Source organism: Penaeus vannamei, chromosome 23 (assembly GCF_042767895.1).
Source record: "Penaeus vannamei isolate JL-2024 chromosome 23, ASM4276789v1, whole genome shotgun sequence".
NCBI classification, from domain to species: Eukaryota; Metazoa; Arthropoda; class Malacostraca; order Decapoda; family Penaeidae; genus Penaeus; species Penaeus vannamei.
Genome location: NC_091571.1, coordinates 35,747,229 through 35,764,728, shown reverse-complemented (window position 1 = coordinate 35,764,728; position 17,500 = coordinate 35,747,229). Strand labels below are relative to the sequence as shown.

Below are 17,500 nucleotides of genomic sequence, written 5' to 3'. Positions count from 1 at the left end.
TTGCTTCTGTTCTGAGGCAACTTGATCTTGCTTCTGTTCTGAGGCAACTTGATCTTGCTTCTGTTCTGAGGCAACTTGATCTTGCTTCTGTTCTGAGGCAAGTTGATCTTGCTTCTGTTCTGAGGCAACTTGATCTTGCTTCTGTTCTGAGGCAACTTGATCTTTCTTCTGTTCTGAGGCAACTTGATCTTGCTTCTGTTCTGAGGCAACTTGATCTTGCTTCTGTTCTGAGGCAACTTGATCTTTCTTCTGTTCTGAGGCAACTTGATCTTGCTTCTGTTCTGAGGCAACTTGATCTTGCTTCTGTTCTGAGGCAACTTGATCTTGCTTCTGTTCTGAGGCAAGTTGATCTTGCTTCTGTTCTGAGGCAACTTGATCTTGCTTCTGTTCTGAGGCAACTTGATCTTTCTTCTGTTCTGAGGCAACTTGATCTTGCTTCTGTTCTGAGGCAACTTGATCTTGCTTCTGTTCTGAGGCAAGTTGATCTTTCTTCTGTTCTGAGGCAACTTGATCTTGCTTCTGTTCTGAGGCAACTTGATCTTTCTTTTCTGAGGCAACTTGATCTTGCTTCTGTTCTGAGGCAACTTGATCTTTCTTTTCTGAGGCAACTTGATCTTTCTTCTGTTCTGAGGCAACTTGATCTTGCTTCTGTTCTGAGGCAACTTGATCTTGCTTCTGTTCTGAGGCAACTTGATCTTTCTTCTGTTCTGAGGCGACTTGATCTTGCTTCTTTTCTGAGGCAACTTGATCTTGCTTCTGTTCTGAGGCAACTTGATCTTGCTTCTGTTCTGAGGCAACTTGATCTTGCTTCTATTCTGAGGCAACTTGATCTTTCTTCTGTTCTGAGGCAATTGGATCTTTCTTCTGTTCTGAGGCAACTTGATCTTGCTTCTGTTCTGAGGCAACTTGATCTTGCTTCTGTTCTGAGGCAACTTGATCTTTCTTCTGTTCTGAGGCAACTTGATCTTGCTTCTGTTCTGAGGCAATTGGATCTTTCTTCTGTTCTGAGGGAACTTGATCTTGCTTCTGTTCTGAGGCAATTGGATCTTTCTTCTGTTCTGAGGGAACTTGATCTTGCTTCTGTTCTGAGGCAATTGGATCTTTCTTCTGTTCTGAGGGAACTTGATCTTGCTTCTGTTCTGAGGCAACTTGATCTTTCTTCTGTTCTGAGGCAACTTGATCTTGCTTCTGTTCTGAGGCAACTTGATCTTGCTTCTGTTCTGAGGCAAGTTGATCTTTCTTCTGTTCTGAGGCAAGTTGATCTTTCTTCTGTTCTGAGGCAACTTGATCTTGCTTCTGTTCTGAGGCAAGTTGATCTTTCTTCTGTTCTGAGGCAAGTTGATCTTGCTTCTGTTCTGAGGCAACTTGATCTTGCTTCTGTTCTGAGGCAAGTTGATCTTTCTTCTGTTCTGAGGCAAGTTGATCTTGCTTCTGTTCTGAGGCAAGTTGATCTTTCTTCTGTTCTGAGGCAACTTGATCTTGCTTCTGTTCTGAGGCAACTTGATCTTTCTTCTGTTCTGAGGCAAGTTGATCTTGCTTCTGATTGGGGATCTGATCTTACTTCTGTGCTGAAGCACTTTGATACTTCTGTGGTTAAGTGGTTTGAGGTAGCAGTGCATTCCCTAGACATGAAAGAAATAATAAAACTGTTGAACATGATCAGGAAAATTGAAGAATTGAAAAGACTCTTTCAAAAGTTCTACTGCAAGATCAGGAAGAAAATAGAAAATTTGGGAGTACTCTTTTTATAGTTCTGTAGCCAGAGCAGCAAGAAAATTTTAAAATTGGTAAGGCTTTTAAAAGAGTTGCTTAATGGAGAAAAATCAGAGGGAAGGGTAAGAAGCCCTCGAGAAAAAGAAGAGGGGTAAGGGAAATGCCATTGAAGAAAAACACTAAGCCCTCAAAAAAAGTAGAGGGAGAGGGGAAGAAGCCCTCGAGCAAAAACAGAGGGAGAAGTAAGAAGCCTTGAGAAAAAGCAGTTTATATATATAAATATATATATATATATATATATATATATATATATATATATATATATATATATATATATATATACATGTCTGGGATCTATATGAGTGAAGTGGGTTATTCAATTAGAGTCCCATACAATTCCTGATTGAGGAAACAAAAATTGACACCTGTTACAATTATTAGAGATAAAACTTCTAGAGAATGCTTCCACCAGAGCTCCCTTATCAAAGGTATTTATGAAACATATCTACAATGCATATTGTTGCTTTCTTTAAATTACTATCTGTTCAGAAAGATACATTTCCTGTATTCAGCTATTAATTTCTGAGGCATTGACTCATCAGTACCAAAGTATAAACATGGGTATCTCAACAATTGATACTATGACTTAGAACACATTATCCACTCCCCCACTCTAAGTCTTGTGTCAGCCTCTCTATACTGTCTGCTCCCGAAGACCTCACACCCAACTACATTTAAGCAGACTTCATTTTGGTTCATCCAAGCCTGCAGAGCATCAAAAAGTTCATAACTTGCTGTCAATCACAGGTCAATAGATGTTCCCCGTTAATGGAGAAGGGATGTTACATGAAACATGGTATTTGGACATCAAAATACTTTAAAGCATTCTGTAATGAAACACAGGTATTCTTGGAGACAATTCTATTTGCATTTCCTTGTTATACACAGCTAATTCAGATTATTCTGACATCACCTCTGAATACAAAATATACATGTAGGGCTCCATTGCATGATATAAAAATATATTACATATTGTTACTTTTGTACATGATATGACTAATACTGAGAGAATTATACAGTGGTAATAAAAAAAAAGAAAAAGAAAAAAATGATGAGGTTATAGGGTTCAGTATCACTATAACGCGAGTTTCAGTATATATATATGAGCAAAAAATAAACTATTCATTGTAAGGTATGATTTGTATGTTAAAAGAAAACAAACAAATGATATGAAAACTATACTTACTACATAGTTTATATACATATTAATTTATAACAAGATTATCAGAGTGGCAAAGTAATATAAATAGATCACAATAATGCACAAAAGGAAAAGATGGATAGAGGTGACCTTAATAATAACTCAAGACTGAAGGACAAACTGCAAATGACCCAGGTTCCGAGGCCATGTTTCACCAAACAACCATTTACAAGATCAAAGAATTGTGCACCAATATCCCTATGCATTTTCTATTAAGAAAATAAAAAATGCACTCACTTTTTTCACTGAAACCTAGTGCATTCTGTGATATTTGCTGATACTACATCAAATCTTTGGTAACAAAGTAAAATCTACAATATAAAAATATGAAAAGAAAAACACACAGTAATGTACAATGTCTCCCAATGTAACCCCTCCACAAATAATACTGCAGAATCTCATTAATTTCCTTGTGATGCACCTAAGCCCCTAAAGAGGAAAATAACAAATACGTACTTACAAAACATGAGGTAAGTCACAGCACACAGAACCTAATGGATGATAAAAGGAAGTGTTCTTCCATTTTTGCAATCTCCATCACCCTTTTATAAAATGTCAATGCAACAGCCACAAGCACCAAGTATTAAGTCACTAGCCTGACACAGTAATAAAAAACAATAAATAAATGAATAATAAAAATAGTAAATGCTATTTCACCCATGGCACAACATTTCTCAAACCAAATAAAATTGCTGTAGGCTTGAGCAGCTGGGATCCTATCATCAACGGTGAGGAAGCCCAGCATGAAGATTCCTACAGTTCTGTGGGATTTTGTAAATACTCTATGCAGCTTATATCCATTTTTCTTTTCTTTCCTCTTTCTTTTCTTCTTCATTAAAGCTTTGGAGGGAAGACTCTACCCATCACGAAGCACCGTCGATGATCAGACATGGGAACAACGTAATCTAAACCATTAAATGTGAAGAGAAGTTTGGCAGTGGAGGCTGGACTAGAGCAGAAGAGAAGGTACGTTCAGGAATGAAGTTAAGATGAAAAAGAGACGATGTACATGAGGAAAATATGAGAAATAAAAGGATGTCCAAATGGGCACTAACTATTCCTATTTCTCTGTGAAGGTAGACCTCCTTTACATTGGTAACTCTTCACATCATCAAAATTAACTTCTCTGTATGTGGTGAGTTTAGACGTCTTTTGAGAACAACAGCAACAAAGCACCAGATACCATTTTCCTAATATTTTTCCTTTTTTGGAGCAGGAGAGACTTGATATTTTCCACTAAGCATGCCTTCTTCACCGATGTATTTTTTCCAGGAACTTATCAAAGTCTGTCATCTTCATGAGTTTTTGCATTTTTTTCAACTTAATCTGGAAAAAAAATAATAAAAAAATCAGAACACTGATTACAATCAAAGAATTTCTTGAAATACTGATGATTCTGTATATTTACTTGCTGTTTTTTCACAAATATTTAGAGAAAAAGGATGGAATTACATAATGCTAAGTTCCACTTGAAAGTCCAACGATATTTTATTTTCACTTTCACTGCTCTTCAGTTAAGTTTCACATCATTATATGTATGTGTATATTTGAACACGGACAAGTTCACTTATGCAACAGCAATAATGCCTTTGGTAACAGTATTTGTGATAGAAGTAAAAGTGGAAATGGTTGGTGGGTGGGTGGAGAAGGAAGTTAATGTTGAGCAGTTTTAAGGAGGTGGTTATCATCATCATCTTATATAATCTTTATATATCTATTTTTTTAAGGAAAGAAGAAAAAGAAAGAAAGAATGAACAAACGTACTTTTTCAGCAACATCTTGCTTTTTGCGCTTCTTGGGTGGCACACCTATTGGCCCTTGCATCAGCCCAGACTCGGACTGTGATGAACTGCCTGCTGGACTGATTGTATGTGCTGTCGGAGGAGGTCCAAACAGGTGTTTCCCAGGGGTTGGAGGCATGGAGATTACACTGCTCGTACTTTCTTCACTAAGGTGGACACTACTGGTCTGAAACTGAAATTGAAATACAGTTACTGAGAGGAAAGTACAGGAGAGGTAAATTATATAACTGTAATGTGAAAGTTTTATTTAAAGTGGATTGCTTCTAAACCAGTTAAGATTAATTATTGTACTGAGTAGGATCTAATGCTCTAGCAAGTAGAACAACAGCTGTTTGTAAGATTAAATGGCATAATACAGACAGATACTTTATGAATAAATTATGTTTAGGTTGACTTACCTCAGATCCATGTTTTGTGACAATTGCTACTGGTTTATCTGGTCTCATTGCTATTTCCAGACTTCCACCACTGCACAACTCCTGGGCCATATGTCGTGGCCGCCTCTGTCTGCTTGAGGAAGGAATAATTTAAGTTTAACATCTAATAAAGAACAATAAGAGTGCTCTTCAATTCTTTAAGTTAGTCATATCAAAATGCAAAATAAGATTTCCTGCACCCCTTATAATATTTTACTGACTAGTTTAAAACAAGCAAACTGCAAATGTATATAGCTTTAAATGAACATCAGAACATAACAGAACATACAAGAAGATTTATATAAGACCTTAACTTCTTTCCCTAACAAACAAATTATTTCAGAATAGGAATTTAGGGGAAATAAAAACATACCTGTTAACAACTAAGCTATCATCGGTCTCTCTTAAAGTCTCTGCTTCATTTGGAACAACTCCTGGCACCTTCGAGATGGCTGAGGCTGTGTGCGTCATGCCCTTTATTTTACTTCTTGGATCCACAGTAGTTTCCTTTCCCATCTGACTGGGGTTGAGAGGCTCTGTGGACAACTGTTTCTGACCCTGGCTGCTGGGTTCAAGGGTAGCCAAAGGTTCTATATCTTGGGGTAGCTTAATTGGGGCAAAGTGATGGGGCGAGCTGGTTTTCCCCAAATGGGCATTTGGAGAGCCCTCGAAACCCATGGGAGACTCCGAGATGTGTAGGTGTCCCGGGCTTGTGCTAGACAGAGAGCTTGCACTTCTCTCACTTTGACCTCCACCACCTGTATAAATTTGATTTACAAATTATTGGAGGTAATGTGAAAAATCCATGATAAATACTAATGAAGTAGTATGTCCGAAGTTTTCCCAACTGTAAAATCATAAAACCTGAGCAAGACCTATAGAAAATAAAAATTTCTATGAGCCTATACTTGTAAATAAACAAATACAATATAAATGTATAATAATAATAATAATGACAACAATAACAATAATAATAAAAGACATTCATGCACCTACGAGGAACAAAATGGGAGGAAAAAAATGAATAAGAATATATGCAATATATGCACTTTTCCATTACCTGTGACTAAAAGAGATTCTCGTTTATGGGCAACAGAATCCCGCCTTCTACCTTTCTCTGAGAAAACTTCTGACCTGTCCTCCTTCTCCTCTAAACTGCAAACAAAAATAAAAACCAATGTGAAAATAAAACAAATAAAAAAAAACAAGCATATACTACTCTGATAACTGAAAATACGTAAGAGGTATATTCTAGGTATAAGGTCTATTACAGAGAAGATATAAATGCATTTCTTATTCTGCATTTTCATCATTCATTGTGTAAGTAAGGTTAAAACAGAAATATATAGTAAAAAGGGGAAAAGGGAGGGAAAGGGAGGGAGGGGAGACAAACTTTCACATATCACAAATCTACATCATTAAAACATATATCCACACAAATTATAAATGAATAGATATAAATAAATAAAACATATAAAGCAAACATGCCACATTCCTCCCCCTCCCATCAAACACAACAAAAACTTCATTACTTACCCACTTGACATCATCTCCCCGTTCACCGTCCCGAGACTACTTTTCAATCCGGATGGAAAGCTGTGACCGGTACTTCTATAGTCAGCACTCCTTTTACTAATACTGTCCTTCCTGACCCCATTCACTTCACCAATCTTGATGGGCTGAATTCTCCTTGGCGTTTTCTTCTTTGCAGGGTCCACTGCATCCCTCGGTGATGTCTCTTCCCTTAATCTCTTGTTCCCTCGTTCCCTTGTCATTTCAGTGCTTTCAGCTCTCAAGCTCTGGGACCCACTGCCTCGCTCTGAACCTGGTACTGCCTCGTTATGATTTTGTTCTTTGATTTTTGGACTATTGTTTATTTTCTTCTGTTGTGCCATTCTGCTGCCGGCATTAGGACTCGCAGGTTTCTTAGCTTTTGAAGAAATCACTCCTTTGCTAGATTTAGCTGCCTTTGATGATGGTTTTGGAGTGACTTTCTCTGGTTCTAAATTAAGGGAAAACAAATCTATGAACTCAGATGTTTGTAAACTGATCATGTCTTCCCAGTCTTCCTCTTCTTCAATCACTTCACTAGCATTATGGCTTTCAACATTTTTCTCCTGAGGGGACAGGTTTTCTTTTGTCATTTTGCCTTCTGATATAAAACTTTGATTTGAGGAATGTTCTGGGCTGATGACATTGCCAAGAGAAGTTGTACTTCCTTTTTCTGAGGCTTTAGAATTACAACTGTTATCCTTGTCTAAGCCTCCACGAAGGGTTTTGTTATCCCTCTGTCCTGCCGGCAACTGATTTCCTTGTTCCTCACCTATTCTTTTTTGGCCTTTTTCATCTGGCACCTTTGTTTTTAATTCATGGGAATCACCCCTGCCATCTGAACGAGTGTCTTTCACTGTATCAGAGGTATTGCTTTCTTTATCATTAACCATTTCTATATCTTCACTCTCCTTCCTAGGCAATGATTCATGGGCTCCCTTCTTTAACATTTTCTCTTCATTCACACTTCTTTCTGCTTTCTTTGTACTCAGGTTGAGAATTCTTTTAACACTGTCTTTGGTTCTTGAGGCACCAGACTGATCCATATGCCTTTCCTTCTCCTGTTGCCCCTTCGGTGAGGGGAGCGCAACCATGGCATTGTTTTCCTTGATGATCGATTGACAAATCTGACCCAGTTCCTTCTCTGGTGTGGCTGGCAAGGGTTTGAACTGCATGAGAGGTGACACTCCAGACTTCTCAGAACTTGATGCCTCTGACGTTGTTGATGGGGAGGGAGAGCTGCCTTCGCTGGATGACTTAATGGGTGTTGCGTCCTCAGTGGTTGTGGGTGGTGGATCTTCATTCAGAGCAACTTCACTGGGGGTATTTTCCTTAGAAGATTTTGTACTCCTTGTTTCTGATAAAGAATGGCTCCCATTGGTAGATTTGCTCACTGTCTTCTTTGGTGAGGGTGAGGTAATCTCCTGAGCATCTTGAGATATTTCCTCTGTTGCTGATTCTGAAAAAAAGGAAGCAGAATATCTCAAATTAGTTTATCCTCAAAGCATGAAACATGGCAACTGTTTTTCTCAGGTAAGCGTACACGTTAATGAAAACAAGGCATCTTGCAAAAAAGCGTCCAAACTTCCCATACTTAAAAATCCAAAATAGACGTAAAAGTATGATCAAGTTTGTAGCAGTAATAATAATAATAATAATAATAAAATCTATTATCAAAATCATAAGCATAAACATAAACAAAGTAAAGTAAAGAGGGAAAAAATTATATATATATAACACAATAACAATAACAATAATAATAATAACAATAATAATAATAATATCAGCAAAAATCATCCTAATAGTAGTATCAATTGAAAAAGAAAAAAAAAGATGAGGAACAACATGACAAATCAACCCCAGGCAATACATAATTTTACGTCAACTTGAAATATTCCAAAACAAAATTATTAACTAGTGTACAGTGGTCTGATTTTCCCCCAGATTCCCCATTTATCTTACAGCTGTACTGAAAACATTTCAGCTTATCTGTGTTCTCTAACACATGAGCTACCTAAGATATTGCTATCTCTTTAATTAAGTTAACAACTCTGCTAATTTAACACAACAGATGCTCTAGTTGCTTTATATTTTTCATAAGTCTTTATGGTACACCAAGAAAGAATGATAAGGATTAAATATCTCCAATCTTGGATCTTTCCCCACATAAATGTTTCAGAAGGGCCTAGGTGCAGCTGCTATACTGCATTCAGTATAACCTTATGCTTATATAATTAAAAATTGAATCTATTCATTAATCCACTAAATATAAGGTGACTTCCTATCATATCATGGGTGATCATCCATCATGTCGAGATGACAGCCTATTTTGTTAAAGCCTCCTCTAAGTTGTGTGATAAGCAATTGTTTGCGTGTTTGGCTCTGGCTATAGGGTGCCAACCTCTTAAGTATTGATTGCCTCTTTTTAGCCTCACTATCTATACAAACTTTTGTGCTACAGAAAAAAGCATTGAGAGATGGTTAAATTTATGTTTCCTGTGCTCCATATTTTCCCCTCAAGCAGCTGACTCCAAACACACTTGGTACTGCATTAAATATAACATACTATTATTCACTATATATAATAAAGCATTACATATAATGGATTACATCATATGCAAAATATTGTACTTTATACTATCTTTGACAATCTATTAAACCAGGTATTTTCATAATGCAAATCAAACATTATAATTCAAGATAAGTAAAAAAATAAACAATACCTGCACTTGATGAAGCACTGCGAATATGTCTCCGCGAACTTGGAGTGATGTTATGAACTTCCCCAAGATCCTTATTCTTGATCCTTGGGGTGCCTTCCTTGTGACTGCTATTGTTGTTGTTGTAGGACAGTGTGCGAGCACAGCCCGATGAGTCAGACTCCATGAACTTTTTGCCTGTTTCTGACTTGGGAAACCGGACAAAATGCTCTGGGGTCTTCTGTCGCAGAATTTTGCCAGGACTTTCATCCTCTGTGTCTGTTATGTTGATGTCAGAGAAAGTGCAGTGTGAGGCAATGCTTGTGTTCCAACGGTTATGCAATTCCTCCTTTGAACTTGTAGGACTCTTGCCTTTACTTGTACCAATAGGGGATTTTAAACCAGAACCCCACACAGAAAATGGCATCTTCTGCTTTCCAGTGGTATCATCCTCCATGTCACTCTCTAATGTATCTTGCTCATCCAACACTCTAGCTGAGTCTTGGTCCTTCCTCACAGGACGACCCCGGTTGGCAAGTGACCGGGCCCCTCTTCCTCTCCGTCTGACACTGGTCATTTGTCTGCTAACCTCCTCTGGCACACTCTTTTCATTTGCTGGAGACTTGGACCTTGTTCTCATCTGCGAAACTGGCATTCCACTGCCTGACTCCTTGCTGCTACTGCCGCTGCTATGGGAGCCCCTGCTACGGCCTCTGGGTGATGCTTGTTTTGCATTTAAGGCTTGTCTAGAACAGCTTCTCTGACTTGTGGTTGCTGTCCTCTCTGATCTTCTTGGAGATATCGGCAGGGCAGTTTTTAGAGGCCGACCACGACCTCTTCCAATACGTCGTTTGCCACACACCACATTACTTGTCTCTTTTAGAATGCTTGGTTCTTCCAAATCAGCTATCTTTAGTGGAGATTTTTGTACTCTCTCATTAGCAGGTCCACTCTCAGCCTCAGGTTCATCCGAATCATCTGAGAAACTTACATCAGATCCAAACAGGTGGCTAACTCGAGCCTTTGATTCACTAGTTTTGTTTACTTTTACCTTCTCCTTTTCAGCTGATGGAACTTTCTTTATGGTCTTGGAAGTATTTTCTTTTAGTTTTGCCACAGGTTCATTTATCTTCTCACCTACATCTTGCAAATCATCAGATCTCTCATCATTAGACTTTGATTTGTTCACAGAATTACCAGCAGTGTCATTTTCCTTCTGGCTATTTAATTTTTCTATATGGATATTCATATTACCTTCACCTTTATCACCTGTTGATAATGCTATCTTGGACTCTATTTTACTGGAACTGTTGCCTGGTATCACAGAACTTGAACTTGAACTAATGCTGTGCATTTGCCTAGGGCTACTTGTCTGTTCAGCATTAAAGCTTACTGTAAAATCTTTAATAATCTTTTGTGAATCAAATTTGTTGTGTTTGGGTGTTTTTTGATTACATGAATCATCAGATTCTGAAGGCTTTGTTTCAGAACTTTTGGTTAAATTTCTTTCCTTTTCTGAGGATGATGTAGATGCAGATGACGCTTTCCTAAGACTTTTTCCCATTCCTGCCTGTTTCTTCTTGGAGTCTACTTGTTTCTCACAAACTGTATCATGCACATTCTTCATAGTCTTTGGGGCCAAATCTTTCTTTTGGGTCTCTGGAACTGCCTCGTTTCCTTTGTTTTCCCCTCTACTGCCTGCTACCGTTTTTAACTTCTTTGATTTGTTTTTAGGAACTGCTGCATCACTCGGTGACCTATTTTTCCGCTTGAGTTCTGAGCTGGGAGTGGCACTTCTAGGCAATTCAAAGTCATCATCAGAGCAGGCAGATTCGGCCAGATGCTGATATTTTTTGGATGGGATTCTCCTTCTCTTACCCTCTTTACCTTTTGAAGTATCCTTGGCCTTGGGAGGGTTGGTGTCCTGGGGTGCTGGGACACTTGTTGCGGCAGTATCTGTAGTACAAGTTGTGCTTGAGCCAGCTCCAACCACATCCCCAGGGAAAAGCCTGAATAAATCTTGTTCAATGGCCTCACCCATTTCCTTCTGGGACATTTTGCGAGGGCTCTTTCTTGGACTTGACCTGAGGTTCAAATTTTCATTGTGAAGATTTCTCTCTTGGGTCATGTCACAGGTCTCTGCAAGGGTCTTCTCCCACACAGTTTCTAGTCTTGATGGAGAGTAACCATCGGAGTCTGTTGCAGATCTTTCTGATGGCAGGTAATAGGAAGTGCCAGCTGAGCTATTTGAGTATGGGCCTTGGGGATAATCTTTGATTAGAGGAGTTTTCCCGGCAGGTGTCTTTGGGACAGCTGGAAGGAGAGGTGTATTGAGCTCCCCATTTTGTATACCCATTACACTTCGTATACTGTTCAAGAGAGGTGTTGGCGCTTCCAGACACATAGGGGTTACTGGTAACAGTCCTCCAGAGAAAACAAGACCCATATCATCTGGCTTACAGGGAGTAATAAGATTAGAATTTTCTGAATCATAATTACTAAAAACACATGATGGTACTGCACTCCCTCCCTGAATACCTGCAGCATTTTCTGTAACAGGAACTGCATGAGAGTCTGATAAAGAAGACTTTTTATGCTGGCTATGCTTCACACTCTCCATTTCTTTTGGAAGTTCAAAGAGCTCTATGCTTGTTGTCTCTGTTGTGATGGTTCCAGCATCTGAACTACAGCTATCTTCATCATCTATGCGAAGAATTAGGCTCTCTTCATCCTCTGTCTCAACATTATGGTGGACTTCACTAGCCGGGACAGGATCACTCACTGAACTAGTAGACCCTCTCCTTGTTTTCTTACTCTTTGGTAAAGCAACTGGTATTTTTTCGGTCTGGGTTTCTCTTGCTGCAGTAACCTCACTCTCCAGATTTTCCTCAACTGATTTTCTCTCCTTTTCATTCTCCAATGCTTGCTCCTTCTCTGTTTCCTCTAATATTTTCTTAAGAATCATTTTCTTTGGTGACAAAATCTTGGAGAATTTAGAATTCCTGCTAAGGGGTGATGGTACTGATTTCTTGGGGGACTTCTTCTTCTTCAAAGGAGGAGAGAACTTCAAACTTGCCATTGCTCTACCAGGTAAACGATCTGGGCTTTTCCATTTCTGTGGTGTGCCAAAATCTAATACCCTCACATGACTGTTCTTATGACTTGGAGTACTTTGGCTGCCTCTCTTGGGGAGACCCGGAACTAACGGACTTTCATGCACCGACACTGTTCTGTTCCGCACCAGTTTGCTCTTGGAAGGTGAAATGCTCTTTGAAAGTGAGAGAAGAGCCTTCAGCTGTGGAGATCTTCCTCCGCTGCAGACTAAGGTTGGAGATTTCCCAGTACTCTCACTGCTTACTGCTGAGGAATCTGGTTCTGTATTCTCCTTTTGTCCCTCAACAATTAAGGCACTATCACTTTGCACCTCTTGACTTGGTCTCCCTTCCTCAGTCACATTATCACTGTCAGGCTGAGCTGCATCATTGGCCACAGCCACTTCTGGTTCCTCTGGAGGAAGAACATTAGGATCCATTAGCTCTGAAATTTCTGGCATTGTCATTCCACAAGAATCATCGATGGCGAAAGAAGCATCATCTGACAATTTTCCAGACTCTGAATCCTCTTTGCCTGGGGTTACAGAGTTAATGGCAAAAGAAAATGCTGTTGCCACAATGTTGTTGTTCAAGACAGACTCATCCACTTTCTGCTGTAATCTTTTGGCCTTCTTGCCTGCCTTCCCTAAGCCTCGTTTCTTAACTTTTGTCACGTTGACAACCCTGCCTTTCCTTGAACTACTGATTGATTTTGGTGACTTCTTTATACTTTTCCCTCCAGTCTCTTCAACAGAGGAACCTGCGCTAATCTGTGGCATAGATATGGTGATATCATTTTCCATGGTTATTGTGACTGGAGGTAAAGCTGATGTTGATGCACTGCCACAAGATGGATTTGATGATGACACACTGGTGGAAGGTTTATCTGAAGACGCTGTGCTTACAGAAGGTGAATTCACTGAAGAGGCAGATTTTGTAGTTGCAGCATTATCAAACACTGAAACAGGAATGTTTTTACAAATTAAGAAAAGACAAAAAATAAATATTGAGAATGTAAATCAAAGCTCAACTTTCCAATCAGTTGATTAATCACAAAATTTGCAAAATAAAAAGCAATAAAAAAGGTAAATACACAAATATATATATTTTTCATCTTTTTCTTTCTTACAATATCTACAGATGTTAAATGTTTAATGTTAGAAACAAATAAATGTGCTAGACATCAAAGGTCATATAGCAATATGGTAAGGTATTGTGTCAGAAAGGCTAAAGAGGAGGTAGATTAGGATAAAATGTGTTTGATGTCAAAGATTAGAGAGAATTACATGATAGTATGGTAGTGAAAAGGGAAAAAAGGGAAGTGAACTAGAGCAGAGATTGGTACAAAAAGGGAGGGTTAAGGAAGTACATGCATGCACGCACACACACACACACTTACCAGAGTTCATCAACAATAAATCAGGCGGTGGCATCTTTGGAACAATTGGTTGGTATGTTGCTCTCCGCACTACTGCAATAAAAGACTGTTTAGTTTTCATCTATTGATATCCCCCCCCCTTTTTTTTAAATAAAATTCTTGAAATAAACTATTCATTGATGCATGTAGATATAGATAATCAAAATTAAATAACCCAAAAATCTTTCTCCCTGTCTGCCTACCCTTCTTTTTATTACTAGATCCACTGGATTTTCTTTTGTATTGCTGTTTTTGTGCACTGAGATTTGTACCAACTGGAAACTGGAATAATGTCACAGTAGATGGACCTGAAAAAAAAAGAAAAGAGAAAAAAGTTAGGAAAGTTCCTTTATCATATAATATTAGAATTATTAGAACAAAAATACTCATCACAGGTCCTTACACAAAGGTAATTGGAGAGAGGAGAGAGAGAGAATATTACCTGATCCAAGGGTAACAAGTTGACCTTGACTCAAGTTCTCCTTCACCTCTGGTGGTATAGTGAATGTCGTACAACTGCTCAGCTGGCTTTCACTGGTTTCTTGGGATGGTGATGGTGCCGCATCTGGCTTTTCAGTATTGGTATTACTAAAACCTGTCTCCGCTGCCTGTACGGGAGGCTGCCAGGTGTTGGTATTGACATCACTAAAGGGAATACTATTCACATTGGTCACTGGATTCATTCCCCATTGGTTGTTAACCTGGGGTTGCATGTATGTTGGTGGAACAGCATTAGTGTTATTTTGCTCATAATAGTAGGGGTAGCTTTGACTTACAGGATATGGGTCATAAGCAAGTTGTGCTGGGTTAACTGGAGTCAATTCAGTTAGGGTGTAGTAATCATTGGGTACCTGTTGCTGTTCATAATTAGGACTAGTTACTGGTGGATTCTGTATCAAACCAGGCACTGTTGTACTTCTGACTGTCAAAGGAGGTTTTTCGATATTAGGCATTGGGTTATTCACTGTAGTTCCTGGGACACCCTGAGAAATTCCTGGTATTGAGTTGCTATTAATATTTGAGTTTCCTGGCATGATTGACATCATATCTAAATTATTTTGAATGCTCTCACTGCCTTCTTGGACAGGTTGATTGCCATTCGGTGGCTGAGACTGCTCACCAGCTATGATGTTATTTTGACAATGACCACTGACAGCACCCTCTTCAGGCTTCTTACCATTTATATCACTCTCACTTCTACATGGACTAGCTGACATATTTTGACTATTTAGGTTATTTGGACTTCCTGTAGCTGCTTGTGGAAGAAGTTCAGATTCCATTACATTTTTATCAACTTGTTGCTGCAGCATTTCCGAACTACTTACACCTATGCATGGAATGTTTTCATTTGTATTATCCAAATTATTTGTGGGTTTTTCACAGGTGGTCTTTGAGGATGATCCACTGTCTGGAAGATTTGTAACTTGGGACTGAGATGCACCATCACTTAATTTGTTAAAATCCGTCCTATCAGACCCAACACTTCCGTCACTTTCACTTATCCTCTGTGAACGGGATGACTGAAAGTCTGCAAACTCTTGGAGAAGCTGATCCCCAAGATTCTGTTCATCTTCCTTCCAGTCTGAATTCCTCATGCCTCGTTTCCCCTTTTTCTTTCCTTTCCCTGCTGATCCTTGCGTATGGTCTGAAGATGATGCATCTGCACTGCATCTATTCTTCTCAAAGGTGTTAGATTTTGTAATACTACTGGATGACTCAGAAAACCTGAAATGTTGCAATGGAAGATATACATGTAGTTATGGACATACATATACAGGAGTTAATAATACATAATATTTCTGAATGAAAATACTTTCCAGTAATATAGTAAAGTCAGTGCATGTGACAACTCAAAAACAATAATGCATTACCTTACTGGTGACTGACTCCCACAAGTGTCGGTGGCTGTTTTACTGCTGTCTAGCTTCATGTCTTTACCTGATGAGGATGCTTTGTCCCGTTTGGATGAGCTTCTTGTCCTCCTGGTTTCACAAGCCATTTGAGGAGAAAGCTCTGTCTCCTTCACCACAGAGGACGAGTGGGAAGGTGAGGAGCTTGCAAGGTGTGGAGAAGGACCTCGTTTGGGGCTGGAATGGGGTACTGGAGGGGCAGCAGAATGCATAGAGGGGGATGGGCAGTAGGAAGGGGAAGGGTGATAAGCTGAGGAATGAGGGGACTCATATGGATGTGGAGGAGGAGAAGGAGGTGGGGATGGAGGAGGAGATGAGAGGGGATTGGAGGACATGTGGGGTTCGCGTATTTCTGTCTGGGTAGGGGGTGGTGGAACGGGAGTGGAAAGAAGTCTTGCTGGCTCATGTAACGAATCTTCTGTGTTGTCTTGGCTCATGTGCGAAACAGTGCTCATTTTGGAAGGAGAATTATTTGGAGAATTTGTGCCTGTAATTTAACAAAACAGATTATTTAAAAATCTTTCATACTAGTAGTAGACTGTAATGACTACTTAGCAACCTGTTAAATTTTATGCCCCACCAAAGAGCTTTAACATTTATCCAACATTAATATAATCAACCTAATGATGATACATTTATCATCATACCATGCCTTGTGCTTGGTGGCATGTGCAGTTAGGTACGTGAATGAATTTAGAAAACAAGAAGCATACTTTTCTCCTACAACCTATGCTTAAGGCTTTCCAAAATGATATACCCCTATATATGTAGGTTATAATGGGTCCTACTGAGTTTAGAACAGTTTCTTATAGTTTGCATGTATGCTTTTTTTTGCTGTTTAATGAAATAGCACTATAACAATGGAGGTAGTACTTGACACTATAAATGAAATACCTCAGTACTTAATAAAATATATCAGGCATTCAGTTAAAGCCACAAACACTCAATTCCTTACCAAAGACTTCTTCTAAAAGGTTCTCAAAAGCTGGATCTGCTGTGGTCTCGGTGATAATACCAGTGACGATGTGGTCCAGTTCTCGGATAAGGGCTGCTTCTCCACCTGTGTTTGACGATGTTTCACTACCCAACTTCGCCTTGCCTTCCGCGCCTACTACCATATCCCCTCCTATCGTGTTGCTGCTGCTTAGTCGACTACTAGCTGGCTCACTGTCCCTCGCTACCACCTTGCCTTGGTTTCCTAACAAGCCCTTGTTTATGTTCTCGGCAATCTTTTCATGCAGTGCAGTGTTCTCATAAAGATTTTTCAAGATTTTCTGTAAAGACAAAGGATTAAAGGTTAATTATGAATATGGACAAGAAAGGAAGACAGAAAGAGCAAGGAAATAGTACGATATCTAGGAGAAGAGTAAATACAATTGGCATCCTGTATCCTTCAGTAACATACCCATGGATAGTGGATATAAAAGAGAGAGAGAAAAAGAGAGAGAGAGGGAGAGAGAGATAGATAGAGAGATAGAGAGAGAGAGAGAGAGAGAGAGAGAGAGAGAGAGAGAGAGAGAGAGAGAGAGAGAGAGAGAGAGAAAGGAAAAAGTGATGGTGATCATATACTACTTTAAATCTCTTATTCTTCTTCCCTAAAGAATAAAGTACAAGTATTTACATCCCAATAACAATGTAT

General features: G+C 39.1%; 1 protein-coding gene across 3 annotated transcripts in view; it reads right to left on the bottom strand.

The window, feature by feature from the left end:
* Nucleotides 1-2,619: 2,619 nt before the first annotated feature.
* Nucleotides 2,620-17,500, bottom strand: part of LOC113820094 (serine-rich adhesin for platelets) — a 24,050-nt gene continuing 9,169 nt past the window's right edge. The window contains exons 7-18 of one of the 3 annotated variants that reach the window (XM_027372353.2): nucleotides 16,817-17,135; nucleotides 15,823-16,348; nucleotides 14,394-15,676; nucleotides 14,155-14,259; nucleotides 13,934-14,005; nucleotides 9,467-13,492; nucleotides 6,729-8,202; nucleotides 6,253-6,347; nucleotides 5,566-5,950; nucleotides 5,175-5,286; nucleotides 4,739-4,948; nucleotides 2,620-4,300 (exon numbers count right to left, since the gene is read on the bottom strand). In XM_027372353.2, coding sequence (XP_027228154.2) covers nucleotides 4,226-4,300; nucleotides 4,739-4,948; nucleotides 5,175-5,286; nucleotides 5,566-5,950; nucleotides 6,253-6,347; nucleotides 6,729-8,202; nucleotides 9,467-13,492; nucleotides 13,934-14,005; nucleotides 14,155-14,259; nucleotides 14,394-15,676; nucleotides 15,823-16,348; nucleotides 16,817-17,135 — 8,682 coding nt within the window. In that variant the 3' untranslated portion in view covers nucleotides 2,620-4,225. The remainder of the gene's footprint in view (nucleotides 4,301-4,738; nucleotides 4,949-5,174; nucleotides 5,287-5,565; nucleotides 5,951-6,252; nucleotides 6,348-6,728; nucleotides 8,203-9,466; nucleotides 13,493-13,933; nucleotides 14,006-14,154; nucleotides 14,260-14,393; nucleotides 15,677-15,822; nucleotides 16,349-16,816; nucleotides 17,136-17,500) is intronic. The other 2 variants (XM_027372354.2, XM_027372355.2) reach the window with 2 other exon arrangements.